The 17,550-nt window shown below is 35.4% G+C and overlaps 1 protein-coding gene across 3 annotated transcripts in view; it reads right to left on the bottom strand.

Annotated features, from left to right (window-relative positions):
- Positions 1 to 565: 565 nt before the first annotated feature.
- The window catches only part of LOC140135663 (G-protein coupled receptor 54-like), a 59,346-nt gene continuing 42,361 nt past the window's right edge, over positions 566 to 17,550 (bottom strand). For 2 of the 3 annotated variants that reach the window (XM_072157246.1, XM_072157245.1), the window contains exons 3-4: positions 3,529 to 3,664; positions 567 to 1,967 (exon numbers count right to left, since the gene is read on the bottom strand). In XM_072157246.1, coding sequence (XP_072013347.1) covers positions 1,381 to 1,967; positions 3,529 to 3,664 — 723 coding nt within the window. In that variant the 3' untranslated portion in view covers positions 567 to 1,380. Of the gene's footprint in view, positions 1,968 to 3,528; positions 3,665 to 17,550 lie in introns of all 3 variants that reach the window. The other variant, XM_072157244.1, reaches the window with a different exon arrangement.

The following is a 17,550-nucleotide window of genomic DNA, read 5'->3' as shown; positions in this document are numbered from 1 at the left end:
AATTTTCCTCATAGATCATGTGTTAACAATTTGATTGATACGGTCGTATGCAGAATCATCTAATTTGAAACCACATTTGCTACCAAAAGCTCTAAATTGACAAATATTGATACCAGTATTTGATATTTTCTGTGTTTTCAAAAGTTTCAAATCAACACGATTACTCGAAACTGCTAGGCGTGGCCAGTCAAGCTTGCTTGCCCATTACGAGCCCCTGTCGATTATCTTGGAAACTGAAGGAGGTCTTCTTGGCTAGTGCGATTGATATTATACTTAGGGATCGTTTCGGGTCATGAAATGGTCACATTCTGCAACTTATCTCTGCGTGCTCTTGTTAATTCAAAACTTTTGAAAATGCACCAAATGTCTTTTATTGGTATTAATCTTTGTCAATTTCGAGCTTTTGGTAGCAAATGTGGAAATCAAATCAGCTAACAAGTATATTCACATGACCGTATCAATCAAATTGTCGTTGCATAACCAGGTTTAGATTTATAATTACGGGTCACTGACGTGAGGACGTTCTCTTTGTATTGTGTTGTAAAACACTATTGCAGAGAATCCAAGACAGTCAATGTACCAATCCTACCATTACCATTCCTACGGACACCACATTGATCTTATTTCTCCACATTACGAATCAAAACATCCATTATTTAATGTATAAAATATTTCATTAAGGGAGAGATCATTATTCACGCCGAGGGGTTGGGAACGGAGAATTTTCATATATTTTCGCACATATATTTCGAATCCTCACTCATATCGAAGGAAATATTTCACGTTCCCCCTTGAATCTTCCATTCCTTGTATAATTTCTCCCTCCAATATTAAGGTCAAAATTTCAAGTCAATCAAAAAATTTCGCCCCCCCCCCCATAAAATCCTCCGTTCCCCACTAGCGTAAATAATGATCCCTTCCTAATTGCAAACTTATACCGTAGTAAGTGTGTGATAAAATACCTACAATTCACATTATGTGGGAGATTATGGATAACATGACAGAGGAGACTAATGGAGACAAAACAAGAAAGTATAGAACATGTGACAGAACAAAGCTGTCAGATCGTTTGTGCCAAGAGACCGTTGTATTTGTAAAAATTGCATTATACGTGCAGATTTACAGTAGCTTACAGTTATGGATAATACCCTTTTCAAGAACTACTTCAGTAGATCCAGGTTAAATTATTCATAGGTTTGTGCAACAAGCACTTGTTGTTTGATATTACATTTGCATGTAAACGAAAAGTCTTCACCTGATCTTCTTGCATTAAAGCATTATTTTCGTTTGACCCGTTTTATTCCATTTTAACTGGTTCCATAAGATATCAGATTAAGCTATGATGAAAATGTATTCAGGTTAATATGCTCCGTGAATCCATCATAACAATGTCGAGTCGCTATAAACATTAAAGGCTTCACCATTTGCTTCAATTGAAGATGGTTTTTCATATTTTCTCTTACACAGTCTTCCAAGTTTTGTAAAAGTACACATTGATGTTAGCATTCCATTTAGATGCATGCGGAAAGACGAACCCGCCAAAGTATAAAGAAATGGATTTGAGCTACTGTTTATAAACATCAATACATTTGCAGCTGTATGCACTTTGATATATGAAATCGAATTCGACCGTATTACAGGATGAAATGCCATCCAAAGGTGTACAGTATGCACTGGTAGCCAACACAACGCAAGAAATAGCACCACTATTAATATTAAAATTAGGCTTCGACGTTTTTGTTTTAATGTTCTTTCCATGTCCACCTGTTGGGCACTAGGATCTCCCAACATTTTGTGTCCAATTTTGAGGTAGCAACATATTACTATGATTAGTGGGAATATGTAGAGGGTAAATGTGGAATAAATGAAGAAAAACTGCTGCCCATGAAGTAGATTATACTCAGCACATTGCCCAGTGGCTGTTGTCCCTGACACGAAAGCTATTGGTACCTGAAGAATGCTGGAAACTGAAAATAAAAAATTACAAATGAATAAGAATATGTTTTTATCAAATTAAATGTATTCATATAGCAACGACATGAACGAGGCGGAAAACAAATTGTGCTCTATTGCCTAATTTGTATTCAGATAGCGTTGCAAGCGAAATTTGAAAGGCAGATGAGATGTGTTAATTCCATTATGGTAGCAAGCACCAAGGTATTTAAAATAGGATTGTATGTAAAACTGTCATATCAATTAACCTTTTATACCCGCTTACTGCATAATTCTACGAATCTAAAAATAACGTCCATGGAATAAACTGGCCTCAAAAAGAAACTTACAATTTTTCACAAGGTCATATCTTAAAATCCTGTGTGTAATTCATGTACAGGCGAATAATTGGAACCCAGCAAAAGAAACCTGTTGGGCTGTGAATGTGGTCCAGGAAGGTGTTCCATATCAGTGCATTTTGCTGTTGTGTCAGTTGGACATCTGTTTGGTTACTGACCAGTGTTTAGAGTAGAGTATTGAAGTAATACCGTGTGCAGTTTTTGTTCATTTTTATGGAGAGGATTTTAAGATATGACCTTGTGAAAAATTATAAGTTTCTTTTTGAGGCCAGTTTATATGCATAAATGTAACCCAATCACGAAAAATTTGGACATGGTCGTCAAATTTTGTTTGAGTTATGGTTAAACTTGCACATCATTATGTTTAGTATTTCAAATTCGGCGCAAAGCGCGCGCTGTGTGTGTGTGCACGCCTGTCAAACGCATGCTTTAATTACCGCGTACGCTTTGCAAAAGCCTTCTTGTGCGTTGCTAGAAAAGCGCGAGGAAACAAAAATGCATAGTTTGGTTTTGATATAGCAGATCCTCCGTGATTATCGTGGCGCAAAAATCTGAAGCTCAAATATAATAATTTTCATTAGTGCGCTAGTTCGACTAAGCTACCAACATAATAATTAAAAAGAATGGATAATTTGACATTTCATAGTCGTCATAAGCTTGAAACTCTTGGGAAGACATGCAGATAAAGTAAACCGGTTTTTAAAGCATTTTTTAATTGGTGTGGTGTATGAGATCTAGATCTCCACTGTAGACAAACAATCATTAACACAATCCTTTCCCTCTGCATTGTGGCAGATGCACTGGACGGCAAACAAAGACATCACCACCAGTTCCGATCAGGGTATAATGACTAGCTGTTTGTCCCTGCCCTGGGTATTGTGGAAATGTGGAGAACAATGTTTGACCACCGCATTTTTTCACACAGGCTACAATGTTCTTAAAGGAATGCACCCATGTACATTTTCACATAATTCTAATTTTATGAGGAAATTAGGTAAAGAATGGACACTGAAATAATGAAATATGCTGGCATACAAGGGTCGGGGAATTGGAACGAGCCATTGGTGTAATTCAAGGGTCGGGGAATTTAAACGAGGCATTGGTGTAATTCCTTTAATGGAAAGAAATAGACATTCTCAAATTATCTCATCCCCCCTCCCCCCATTTCATTGGGAATTTGGGGTATACATGTCTCTAAATGTATTGTGATTCTTAAAGCAAGCACAACATATCTTACCTATCCAGATTAAAAGAAAGACAATGAAGATTTGTTTCGATGACCTGCTTCCTAGTGATTTCAGTGGATGCAATACAAGTCGGCATCGGTCAAATGATAGAAAGGCTAACGTCAGACTCGTCACCTGCGCAGTAATCTGCAATGAAACGTGATATGTTTCTTAATTAAATTGACATATTAAGGCATATAAATATCAACACAATCAGAATCACAATTCCCTCATTTGATTGAAATATTTACTTTATGATTTGAAAAGTAGGGCAAAGTGTAAATTAAAAGAACCCCTATAGCCTAGATCTACTAAACAATGTTTAATAATATGAATATAAAATAGAAATAAGTCATTTCATAGATCTGTAATTTACCGTTTACCTGACCTGCTTTTTGATATGTCAGCAGCTTTTTGTTAGTTTTCCTTTCGATTTCGACTTAAAGTACTGTTAAAATATTTAGCGTTTGTAATTTATCGCGTTTTCACTTAATTGGGTAATTTTACAGATGTTGTGCGATGAACGGAATTTGATTTGTGATATGTACATTATGAAACTGAAGTCAATGATTATATTTTGAAATCCGTTATCATTAAGAAGAGTCGCAGGTGTCTAAGCTAACGGTGCGGTGTTTGTACATTGAAGAAAATAAAGCCCACACTCATATGGAAAGGTATTCACCCCTTGCATGGTTCCGCCATATTAGGTAGAGTCTCAAACTGGTAAGACATGAAAGAAAGAATTACGTCAATTTACACACGACTCGTTCAATTCCCATTCATGCATGCTGCCAGACCTTTCAAACTTAAACTTCCACCATGTGCATGATTTTCACTGGGAGGGGGATACCAAAACGTTTACTGTAATACATATGGAAATATTAATTTGACCAATGGCTTCCGCAACTCATTTCTTATAACGAACCCTTCAATATTTACTCCAGGGAGGAATTCTTTAAGGTATTGATGGGGGACTCTGAACTGTCTACTTGGACTAGGAGGGGAAATGTTCAGTTTCAAATGGAGAAAGGTGGTCAGGCAACATCATTCTCATATCATGCCACTGATCAGTGGAAAGTCAGTACCATATCTTGGTATTTTAGTATGACAATAAAGCCAGAAGAAAGAGCATAATTTACTCGGTTACTCGCTACAGAAAGAAAGACATCAATAACACGATTAACAATAGTATTTGAGGTACATATTTAAGGTTTGACACTAATTTAAAGTGTTGCGATTTAATAGTTCCCAGAATATTGCGAATGGTAGTCAGCTTTGGCAAAAATCGCATTGCTCATTATAGCGAGTGTGTAGAAGAATTCAAATATCACAGATATACTTTTGTAGGGCCCGTGGTTCTTGAGTTGTTGAAACACCTGCAACACTTACATAAACGTACATAACTCATTAACAACGATAAATCAAGCACGGTTTGAAAGTATATGGTTTGTAGAATAGACTTTTGTAAAACATCAAAGTGTTATTTTTCAATAATAATTATATTGATTTACGTAATGAAAATCAATATTTTTTGCTGCTTCGACCAACAGTACCTTGTCTACCCTTAAATAAAAGTATCAACTAGTGGCAAATGGTGGTCATAGACCACAAACCTAGCTGGGGCATGTTGGTGTTTTGGAGGTATATGACCCCTGCAAAATGTTCCCCTGGTCATGAAGTTTGTTGTCACCGAGTTTGAGTCCCATACTCCTTACAGATGCCCAGAAAATTAAATTCTAAGATTTGACCCAGGTAACCTTTGACCTGACCCCTGCATAGCATTCCAAAGTGTTCCTCCGGTCAGTAAGTTTGTTGTCACAGAGTTTGAGCCCCTGTACCTCTTACAGATATCCAGAAAATGTATTTCAAAAATTTGACCTCTGCATGACCTTTGACCTGACCCTTGCAAACTGTTCCCCTGTACATGAGATTTGTTGTCACTGAGTTTGAGCCCCATACCCCATACACATATCCCGAAAATTAAATTATAAGATTTGACCCCAGTTAACCTTTGACATGACCCTGGAAAGTGTTCCAAAATTTTCCACTGGTCATTAAGTTTGTTGTCCCGGAGTTTGAGCCCTGTACCCCTTACAGATGTCCAGAAAATGCATTTCTAAAATTTGACCTCTGCATGACCTTTGACCTGACCCCTGTAAAATGTTCCCCTGGTCATGAGTTTTGTTGTCACTGAGTTTGAGCCCCACACCCCTTACAGATGTCGAGATAAGGCAATTGTAAGATTTTACCCCTTAATGACCTTTGACCCCAATTCTGTGTGCAAGGTATGAACACTGGGTAAAGCCGATGCACATGTGTAAGTGACATCATTGTGCTATGTAATATGTGGCAGAAGAAGCATTTTGAAGATATTTGGTTATATACCGGTAATTCCCCTTAATGACTTTTGACCCCAATTCTGTTTGCACCCTATGGGCACTGGATATAGCCGATACATATGTGCAAGTTACGTAATTGTAGGGTGTAACATGTAGGAGCAGAAGCATTTTGAAATTTTTGTTGCCAGAAGAAAGAAAGAAAGAAAGAAAGAAAGAAAGAAGAATCGGAGAGCATTACAGTACCTAGCTGGGGGTGTAAACCCCCAGCTAGGTAAGCAAAATCGGAGAGCATTATAGTACCTAGCTGGGGTGTAAACCCCAGCTAGCATTGTGCTATGTAATATGTGGCAGAAGAAGCATTTTGAAGATATTTGGTTATATACCGAAAATGCCACTTTAATGACCTTTGATCCCAATTCTGTTTGCACCATATGGGCACTGGATATAGGCGGTACATATGTGCAAGTTACGTAATTGTAGGGTGTAACATGTAGGAGGAGAAGCATTTCGAAGTTTGTTGCCAGAAGAAGAAGAAGAAGAAAGAAAGAAGAATCGGAGAGCATTACAGTACCTAGCTGGGGGTGTAAACCCCCCAGCTAGGTAACAAGACTGGAGTAGTATATGAAGTGAATGAGTTTGTATGTTACCAGGTTATGATGTGATCATTTTATAAATGGTTTAGTATCCGTAATTGAATAAGCGAAGTACCCTTTTATGCCCTAAACATCACTTGTGAAGAATGCGGATGTGGGATGATATATCATTAAGTCCAATATAGTGCGAGAATTGTTTCAATAAAACCTTTGCATCAAGTACCTTTTTAATGTTGGATTTGCGTAATCATAGTTATGAGGAAACAACATAAAGAACTAGCACTAAAGCGTAGCTATACATGATGCAAGTAATACTATGACTCGTAAATCAGTTAACTAAAACAAAATAACTACATCAACATCCACTCTACTTTCCTCCGAATGATGATTTAAGTGCACTTCAACATATTAAAACGGGAGATATTGGAAGATTTAAAAACAGTTTGTTGTTTATAATGTAATACATAAATTTCATAACGTGCTTCCGTCTTCATAAACTCCCGCCTTTGAAAGCGAAGTTTCATGCTGATGTTGGTCTTTTATGAAGGTTTTTAAGACGTGAAAATGTAAATCAGAATAGCTTGCCAAGGCCATTGTGTATTAATTGATGAGATTGGGCATCATGGCAAGTCATTAGTCTATTATGGTTTCACTACACTAGTGATAAGAGCTGCTGATCAAAACATCATTCTTCAACTTCAAAGATTCTTGAAACCGAGGAAAAACACGCGAGCATCGACACAAACTGCTCGTGCAAAGAGTTTTCTACTAAAAGTATCTAAGAATAGATGGTAAATGCTCCGCAGATTTATCAATGCGATAGTTTCCATGGTATTATTAAATTTTACTTCCCTGTCATCATACTAAGGATGACACTTTATTTTCGTACACGTGCTCTTCACAAGACACATCTTTGTCCTAAAGTGATATTGAACGGTGTATTGATACCTTGTAGGATGTTCTTTGATAAAGTTATGGTAGGATCGATAGTAATATACTTAATTCTTATTCGGCGAGATCGAGTGGTCTAGTTCGTAGACACATAATCTGATTGGCACGGTTGTTTGATTTATTTTATTTATTCGTTATTTATTCAGGAAAATTCCATCAATACAAAAGTACTGGTCTCCCTGGAAGCCCTGATAACATACATAACATTCATATACAAATAACACTATATAAGAATATGAATAATTAATATACAAACATAGAAATAAAGAACAGGTTCAAATTAAAAAAGTAATGAGGAAGGCTACAATAAGTTACTTGATGTCTTAAACACAAACAAAATTATAAGACATTCTTGAACTCATTCAAGCTTAGTGAATCCAAATTGGCACAGAGATTAAAAGGAAGTCTATTCCATGAAGTGGCAGCTCTATAATGAAATGTTCTCTGCCCAGAAGATAATTTCCACCTTGGAACAACCAATTTGTTATGTGATTGACTTCGAGTGTTCTTAGAATGAGTAGAGGAGGTGAAAGTGAATTGAGATGACAAATAATGTGGAGCAATGTTCTTTAGACATTTAAAAACTAAAATAAGTAACTGATTCTCCCACCTACTATCAAGTTTAACCCATTCCAGGTCTTTCATCATAGCCTGATGGCATGTTAACTGTATTCATAAAGTGAGTAACATAATAGAAAGGACATTTTTAAACTACTTTTCATTATGAAATTAAAGGAATAACCCATATTATTGGGGTAGATTAAATTAGAAATATATGTAAATGGCGCCCTCAATTTGCACTCACAGATTATAGAATAACAATTACCACAAAAAGGCAGGAAAAGTTGAAAAATTTGATAAAGAAAAGAAATCTAAGTTAAAAATAGCTTTAAAATATGTGTGAATATTCGTATGTTTGTTTGTTTGTTTGTTTGTTTGTTTTATATCTTCTTTTGCCTGGGTTACTCATTCAGTGAATGTTTAAGGTATCCTCTGTTCTTCCATGAGGCCCAGGGGAAAGTGTGATAACTGTTGGTATTATAAATTGAAAATTGTAAATTGAAAATTGTGTAATGTTTATTTATATAGAAACATTAATAAATGATCATTTCAAACAACCGATTTGGACAGTCGCATGATTTAGGGTGTAATCTATCAGGCCGTAGACGATCCACCTTATCACGAGTATTGATAACGCGTAACACGCATATCCATGTGGGGTGCGCATATGTAGCGAGTTGTATGCATATACTTAGTGTGTAATACATGTACTCATACTTGATAAGAATGCGAATAAACGATGTGGATTGTTGTGTGATAGACGACAGGCAGGTTCTATATATATTTGTAGCCGCGGTATCCACTGCTCAAAATATCAAATTGATGTAAGGACAGATAAATTAAAAATTGGAAATGATTCAACATATTACTTAATTTCTTTACCAGCTACTTATATCGAAACATCCATATAATTATTTGCTTCTGCAATGACAACATGTGTGGCGCGAACTATAAGAATAAAAGCAGTGCCTTGATTGACCAGAGCTCTACTTGGCAAACGCTCTATAACTGTCACTTAATATGAACAGTAATTCTTGCTCCTGGCGATATTTTGGAATAAGCATTACACATGTGATGCAACCAAGTAAAATAAGACGGTTGTCGCCACGTCACGTTAATTGTTTCTGGGAATATGGTCTTAACAGCTCTAACCATCCCTGAACCAACTTTATACTATATTTTGAAACCCAATCTGGGTTACTTTTCTGCCAGGATTGTTCCTTCCGCAAACAAATTGAAAAAATTAATCGCCTGAATCGGACATCTGCTTTTTAAACTTCGCTTGCCACGCTATCTGAATACGAATAAGGCAATAGAGAACAATTTGTATTCCGCCTCGTCTTTTCTGTTGCAAAGATCATTACAGTATTCTAAACATAAAAGTGTTAAAGATTCACAAAACTGACCATTTATACCCCGTTTTTAGAGAAATCCTAATTTTGTCACAATTTGGCACATTCACAGAGTATCACATGTAGGAAGTTATGAGATGTATAATTGTTATCTATTTATATTTAAGGTCGTAAATATTATTTTTGTCTACTTTTTAACACTTACAAAATGGCTCAAGTCTCAAAAATAATTTTTTTTTAAATTACTTTAAGACGAGATAAAGACGGGGTAAAGCTGTTCTGGCCCATTTTGAGAAATATCTGGAAAAACTATGGTAACAATATAACCACTGTAATGTGCTCTGGGTAGTTTAATTTGATCATCTATCTTTGTTTACAAGATATTTCATGAAAGTTGGGAATCCCTATTTATGGATTGGGAATTCTTAATGTAAAGTGGATATGACATCATTTAAGGAAGTGATGTAATGTGAAAGGTTAATGTTTATAATTAGGCTTGGGAATTTCTAGATTACAGTATAAGTTGTGAAAGTATGAATGAAGTAATTGGCTATTAATATAATGGGAAATTTTGGTGTTTAGTATTATAACAAAATGAAAACATTATTTTTGAGTAGAGATAGTACTACAATGTTGTTGTGGGTTAGGTAATGTTCTTACAGTCCATATGCCTTAGGTATTTGCGAACTAGACATCCAGACTGTCCAGTAATAACGGAGAAGATATAGAATACGTCAAAGTGCGTACCTCTTCCAAGAAAAGAATATATTCTTTTGTCGCCTTGCTTAAAGTCTGGTTTATGAAACAACACATCTGACAATAAAGTTGATCAGTGCAACGAAAAGCCTGTTTCCTGGAGAAAGGTAGTGATTGGTGAATGCAGCACCATTTTGGAAATTATCGTCTGTGCGAGGATTCTATAGGCAAGGGATTGATTCAAGTCAACAGTGCACTTCGCTGAGCAGTATTTTTTGCAGGACAAGTGAATAAGGATATACATCAGTAGTCTACAAACGTGGCTTTAATCAGAACTTTGTAATTAACAACACGCAGAAGACTGCTTGATAAATAACATTCCTAATCTATTAGATTGATTACATTGTGGGTGCATTTATTGTTCATGTGATCAAACATATTTTACTTTTCATAAAGATTCAGATATTGTTAACTTAATCAAACAGTGTGTTTTGTTGTACATTCTGAAGTGAATTTGGGTAAAAGGTGTTTTTGGCCTCGAGTCTTGTAACGGGTCGTAACACCAGAAATTTGCAGAAATTATGCTCTTTCTTATTCCACAGGGTGTAATATGCCATGATAAATGAATGAGAGGAACAGACATAAAAAAAGAATTCTAGTTTTTTAAGACAAAACCCGGGGACAAAACCCAAAAATTATATTTTCGCGACCTGGTTTTATTCTACATAGAGGGGCGGTCAGTATGTAATGAGAGTTGACATTTGACCCCATATATTGAATATTTGGATTGAATTTCTTTATTATCACATAAAGACCGTACTGTTGTCTTTCAAACCACATAATTATGTGAAAATGATACCATATACTTTGTGAGTTAAAACTCACGACTAAACGTTTGTCCCCCGGCGTTTGTCACTTTGAAAATGCAAACAATATACGCCTTTACCCTTGATATGAAATGAAATACCTCACAGTCAAGACGTACAAAACTAGGTTTAGTTCATATGATCGCAAACATAGCCCAAATCGGCGTTATGACAATGTTGGTAACACTTGTAATACCGTGTGCCAGATCATTCAATATATATAGAACACATGTGTAAAATGTCAATTAAAGACATATGGAGTTTTGACCTTCTCGAGTTCAGAATATTGTTTCATACTGTGAATGCTCTTATGTGAATTATGTAACCCGTTCTTACAACCAGGATCATGTCAGCGGATCGGACATGATGTTTAGATATTAAATCAGTGGCCTCTTGAAAGATACAAATGCCCACCATAAGATTGGTCAAAAATGTTGTCACATTGACTAATGCTTTGGAGTGATACCTGTAGTATTTACCAAATCACAGGTATTTCCGAAAATTTGATAAACCTATTGCAGTGTAATTGGAGAAATTCATAGCTTAATTTCACAGAATTGCAATTACATTAACTCCCAAAGACCTCTCGGAAAAAATTATACTTAAAAGTATTCAGGGTAGATTCAATTTGGTGTCAATTTACAAACAGCTATATCATAATCTACTATATTTTAACATATCCCGGGCGTTATGGGAAGTTCAACACAAATAATGTTTAAATGGGCCACAACGAAAGATATCATTAAACTTAATGTTGTTCTAAATGTTTACACCAGAACACTTAGCGATGTTTGTTGTTTTGAAATACTTGAGAAGGAAAGCAAATCGATGTTTAGTCGTACCCACTTAAACCTAATAAAAAACCTCCGATTTTATCTTTAACTATAAGAAACATTTTGTGTTATAATTCAATTCTTAGTTAAAAGCACAAACACTGACTTGAGACCATTGGAGTTTCACAGCGCAAATAAAATAATGTATGGCAAGGTCGTCTTTACATATCAAGGATTAGCGTTGTGAAATACACTTTTATTCTAGACATGACCACATTGTTCTAGATTTCGTATTTACAATATGTTAGTATAAGAAGCTCCCATGTACAATAACTGCCTGGATTTGATTTGTATGTATGTGAACAATAAAGAATGCAGACATTGTCAAATGTCTATAGGGTAGCTTTTGCAGATGTGACGTTCTTGTGATGTGGATTAGTTCCCCGTGTATATTGCCCCGCTGTTATCAGCTGTCTAACAGGCGGGAAGGGTGGTGTATCTGATACGTCTGACTACTAGTGCTGTAACTTAGTGGAAAATAAAAATATGTGATATCAAAGGATAAAGGGATATGTTTCTCTTTTGATACACTTAATGCTAGATTTGGGATACATGCTTAAATCTTCTTAGTGATTCGAAATACCTCCATGTCAACATTCTTGGCTATCTCATACATTATTCGAAATTGGTTAACACCGCGCTATGGGATGGGACAAATAGGTTATTATTTTATGAACAATTGCAGCAATATATATTAATTATTTTATACAATTAGAAAAGTAAAATGTTGGGTATTATTGTGATCCCATCTTTTATCATGTTTATGAATAGAAACAAGCTTGTCACCTATAAGATTAACACTCTGAATGTTTATTGGGAAAGTTGCTGTAATAGAGCACTATAAAGTGTTTTTCGTGTAATTCTTTATTAATCCGAAAATGTTGACCCTTTCTTTATTCTTCCAAATGAATTGGAGCCTTGTGCTATAATTGTATTTAATTAATTTGTTTTTAACCCACATAACAAAAAATCTTAAAATAAGATCTTGAAACAAAACAATAATATATGTGAAGTGTACAGGAACAATATTTGGCCCTATCATCTCCTCGGGTGTAGTTAATAATGCTGCCAATATGGCCCCACTCAGTAGGAATGTTTCCAGTGGGGGTCAATGTGTATCCCCATAAGAAAAACATTTAAATTTTATAGTTTGAAGTTGGAACCCAAATTGAAAGAGTGAAAACAACGACATGATAAAACCCAAGAAATGACATGCAGTGTATTTGTGTCTCTAAGGTGATTCTTGATAAGGTCAAAAAATTATTGTTTGGTTGCCCTTCCACATCCAAAACAATAATTTGGAGGGTCGGTAGCTCGGTCATTTTTTATGGGCTCTTCCTCGATTTTTCCTCGATCTTGAAAAGGTTAGTATTGACAAATGCTTGATCATTTTATGGTAAAGAAATTGTGTGTTTTTTGACTGGATTTAAAATGGAAATACTTTTTGTTTTTAATCAAATATGCATTTAATAATTAACAAAATAAAATGTCCTTGATACTGTCCTAATTTAAATTTCTTCTAAAATAGTGATTGAAAAAAAAACCCGACCCAAGATTTCAAATTTTTTGGGTCGGTCTCTGAGGGTAACCAAACATATTTTTTGGCCTAATTAAAAAGCTCTGATAGTGTGAAGCGCCCTGAAATCATCCTGGTAGAGTAATCTTACCTAGAACATTCAGGCTGTGATATTGACAACCAGATCCTCCCAGTGCATGCATATTATATAATATGTCCTTAAGTCGACCGATTTCAAATTAATGGAAGTTTAAAGTCCAACCCATATTAGCCTTCATATCAACACAATTCTGCAATAGTTCATTGGATACATCATACTGTTTTCTGTACACATCGTAAATTGCGGAAATTAAAGTACATGTAACAGTACGAAGAATTTCCATACCAGCGATATGGTATTTGTACAAGCACTTGTACGAAGCTGTTCAGGCAACTTTGCTGCCGCATATTGTTTACGTATAAAAACAGCACTTAGTTTTGTGGCGCAAAGGACGCAGCATTTTTGTAATGTTGGTAGTAATCAATGCTTATTTTTTTTTATTAATCTGATTTCTCTTCAAAAAAATCAATTGCTATTTGGGAAATGAAATGAAACATAACCCATCCCTTTTTTTTCATCAGCATATTAAATATACCATAAATGTAGAAATAAATTGTATTAAACCCTGGTTTTAAAGCCTGGGACTTGGTGCTACTGTAGCCTTTAAAACAATATAAATAGAAGCAAGCTTGTCACCTTTCAGATTAGCACTCCGAATGTTGATTGGGAAAGTTGCTGTAATAGAGCATGATAAAGTGTTTCTAAATGAATTGGAGCCTTGTGGAGTTATCTTAGTATAATTGTATTTGATTGATTCGTTTTTAACCAACATATTAACCGAAAATATTAAAATAAAATCACGATCCTAAACCAAAACAATAATATATGTGAGGTGTACATCAGGAACAAAATTTGGTGTAGTTAATGATGCTGCCAATATGGCCCCACACAGTAAGAATGTTTCCAGTGGGGATCAATGCGCAATGCGTATCCCAATAAGAAAAACATTTAAGTTATCTATATAGTTTGAAGTTGGAACCCACATTGAGAGCGTAAAAACAACGACATGATAAAACCCAAGAAATGACATATATTGTATTTCGTGTCCCTAAGGTGGCTCTTGATAATTACAAACTACTGATCGTTTGAAGCTCACTGGAATCATCCTGGTACATTTAGGCTTTGATATTGACAATCAGATCATCAGATCCTCCCAATGCGTGCATATTATATAATATGTCCTTAAGTCCACCCATTTCAAATTAATGGAAGTTTAAAGTCCAATCCATTACAGCCTTCATAAGCACAATTCTGTAATACAGGGTGAGTAAATATCAATTTTTTTATTTAAGTACCGAGATGAACCTTTTAGGTGTTAAACATTTTATAAATGATATATCCATTAGTGATCTTGTGTGAAAATATCAAGGAATTAGCACTTACCGTTTTGTTTTTATGGCACATTTTATAGCAATACCCAATTTTAATATTTGTCCAAGAGCTAGCCCACTCTGTGAAAGATGGATTTGGAACAACTGCCATTTTCTTAAACTCATTGGCATTGAAATAAAATGGAGCACCCAAAGTGTTATTGCCCTTGGTTTTGTTTAAAGAGAAGAAACATTATTTGTTGTTATTTTCATTTTACCTTTACTTTAAGGGTACTTGCCCATGAGTTTCATTCAGGGGCGTGTTTGAAAAACGGCACAGCGCATTAGTAAAAAGAATAAAAAATACTAAAATTTTCACCGGGGTTCGAACCACTGCCAATTGCACTATGAATGCTAAAGATGCCTATACTGTGCCACGGTGACTGATTTTGGTAGGAATGAGGTCATAGAAAGACATACGACTCTACTTGTCTGTTTGTTTTTATTTAATACAAATTAATTTTGATGAATTGAACTGGTACGACTCTTAGCACTCGTGATAAACGACGATTAATTTAGTAATAATAAAATGAAAACGCTGGGTCATTCACGACGTCATTTGTAATTTATGTCAAAACCTGGGGAAGACCACACACAACCGTGCTGCATGTATACGTGCGCAATCGATACTCAATGATCCAGACAATAGCGTTTGAATATACCGCCCTGCTTGACACATCTTGTCACTTGCGGGAAGATATACTATAGGCCTACCCTAATAGCTTACAATAGATACCCCACCGTAAATAGCTCTGTTCATTACCTCGCTGTGCTAGTTTATACGCGTACGGTACACACTTTTGAACCATATTTTGTTCAAAAATGATAGGAAGGACTGTTTTCAGCTAAAATGTTGGTTATCAGCAGATGCTTAATGATACCGGGAAGTGTTGCAGAAAATATCACATATCAATGAATTTAAATTTGAAATCCAAAAAGGAAATGTCAGGTCAAAATTCTCACCTTAGAATTATCGTGAAATAAAATCAAACCAAATTTAGGCTCCGCAAACAACGTCCAATTATTCCCATTGGTGTTTGCTACACGTGCATATAATAAATTATGATTTGGGGCTAATTTGAGAAGAGTTAATGCCTCGAGTTTCAAAATACACCGAGTGATGTTTTTTGATCAAAAACATCGACAATTCAAGACTCTGTAAAAACAAATCAAGAATTTTCTGGGATAATTGCAACTAAGTATAATGAAAGTTATGATCTAAGCTACCAGATGCATCATTTATTTCCTGACTATGATATTTAGTTGTGGGAAAAGATTACTTTAATGTTTTGGCGGGATTATTTCCCGCCAAAAATTTCAACCAAAAAGAGCATGTAGCCTTAAAGATGTGTATTCTCTATCAAAAACATACAAATTTGTAGGCGGGTTTTTAAAATGTCGAAATGAAATGCGCGCAAATTGAAGTGGAGTATATCCAGGAAGTTGGACATATTTGGATTTAAAAAACTGGAGTTGAGTGTGGCATTTACATACAATTTCAATAATGGGAAAGTTCGACTTGCTTCTTACATAAATATCGATTATTTGCTATATTGGGCATTTTTTTACTCGCCCTATAGTTCATTGGGTACACATACTGTTTTCTGTAAACATTGTAAATGTCGGAAATTAACGTACATGTAACAGTACGAAGAATTTCCATATTCTACCGGCGATATGGTATTTGTACAAGCACTTTTACGAAGTTGTTCAGGCAACTTTGCTGCCGCATATTGTTTACGTATAAAAACAGCACTTAGTTTTGTGGCGCAAAGGACGCAGCATTTTTGTTATGTTGGTAGTAATCAATGATTTTTTTTTTAATCTGATTTCTCTTCAAAAAAAATCAATTGCTGTTTGGGGAACATTTTTCATCAGCATATACATCAGCATATTTAGAACAAAATTGTATTAAACCCTGACTTTAAAGCCTGGGACTTGGTGCTGCCGTAGCCGGGTTTTTTAAAGCAATACCTCGAACATTCGATGATTGGATGCGCTTAAATCATGTTATCCACAGTTGACAAATAACAAATGACAAATGATCAATGTTGAAATGACATTACTAGAGCACATTCACGTTGTTGTTGTTTACAATGATGACATTAACCCACAAATACCATTTTATGACACAACCTTTAGCTCATGTTACATCTTATCATGTAACAGATTATTAGCAGGCGATCTAATAAAAACAAACAGACGATATGGCAGCGTGGCACCGACAGGTGTAGATACAAACTCATTATAGATTCATGAGTCAATCATCCACTATAGAAATCTGTCGGTGCAGGTGATGTCGAGGCGTTTTTCAATTGCATCAGGCTTTAATATTAAAGCATTAATTTCAGACCGCCACATGATACTGGGTCCTTTTACATAATAACGTAATATTATCCTCGTTTCATTCTGTAAAACTTGTTTCAGTTTTTTCTTGTTCCTTCTAGTCATATGAAGACCTGAGCGCAAGAAGACCGTAAGTCCACTTGGCCCCTCAACATGTATACAATGAAGTTGGGTATAGTGTCGTATAGTTTGGTAATGTTTTATACATGTTCAGGGGCCAAAACAAATCTTTCACAACCTTTCATGATGTTTTCACCCTGGAACATGTATTAAAAACCCTAAAAACTATACTTAACTTTAGTGTATACAGTCATGTTGAGGGGCCAAGTGGACTTACGGTCTTTTTGCCCTCAGGTCTTCATATTGTTTTGGCCCAAATTATCGATTGATGAATTATTCATAACAAGGCCAATTGAAAACCTATTCTTTCAGATGTTTAAAAAAAAATCATAGCTTTGTTCAGTCAGATCATGCAATGAAAAAAACACCCTTTGAACTTTATTATGAAAC

Source organism: Amphiura filiformis, chromosome 16 (assembly GCF_039555335.1).
Source record: "Amphiura filiformis chromosome 16, Afil_fr2py, whole genome shotgun sequence".
Classification (NCBI taxonomy): Eukaryota; Metazoa; Echinodermata; class Ophiuroidea; order Amphilepidida; family Amphiuridae; genus Amphiura; species Amphiura filiformis.
Note: the sequence above shows the minus strand (reverse complement) of the source record. Positions and strands in the feature narration are given on the sequence as shown.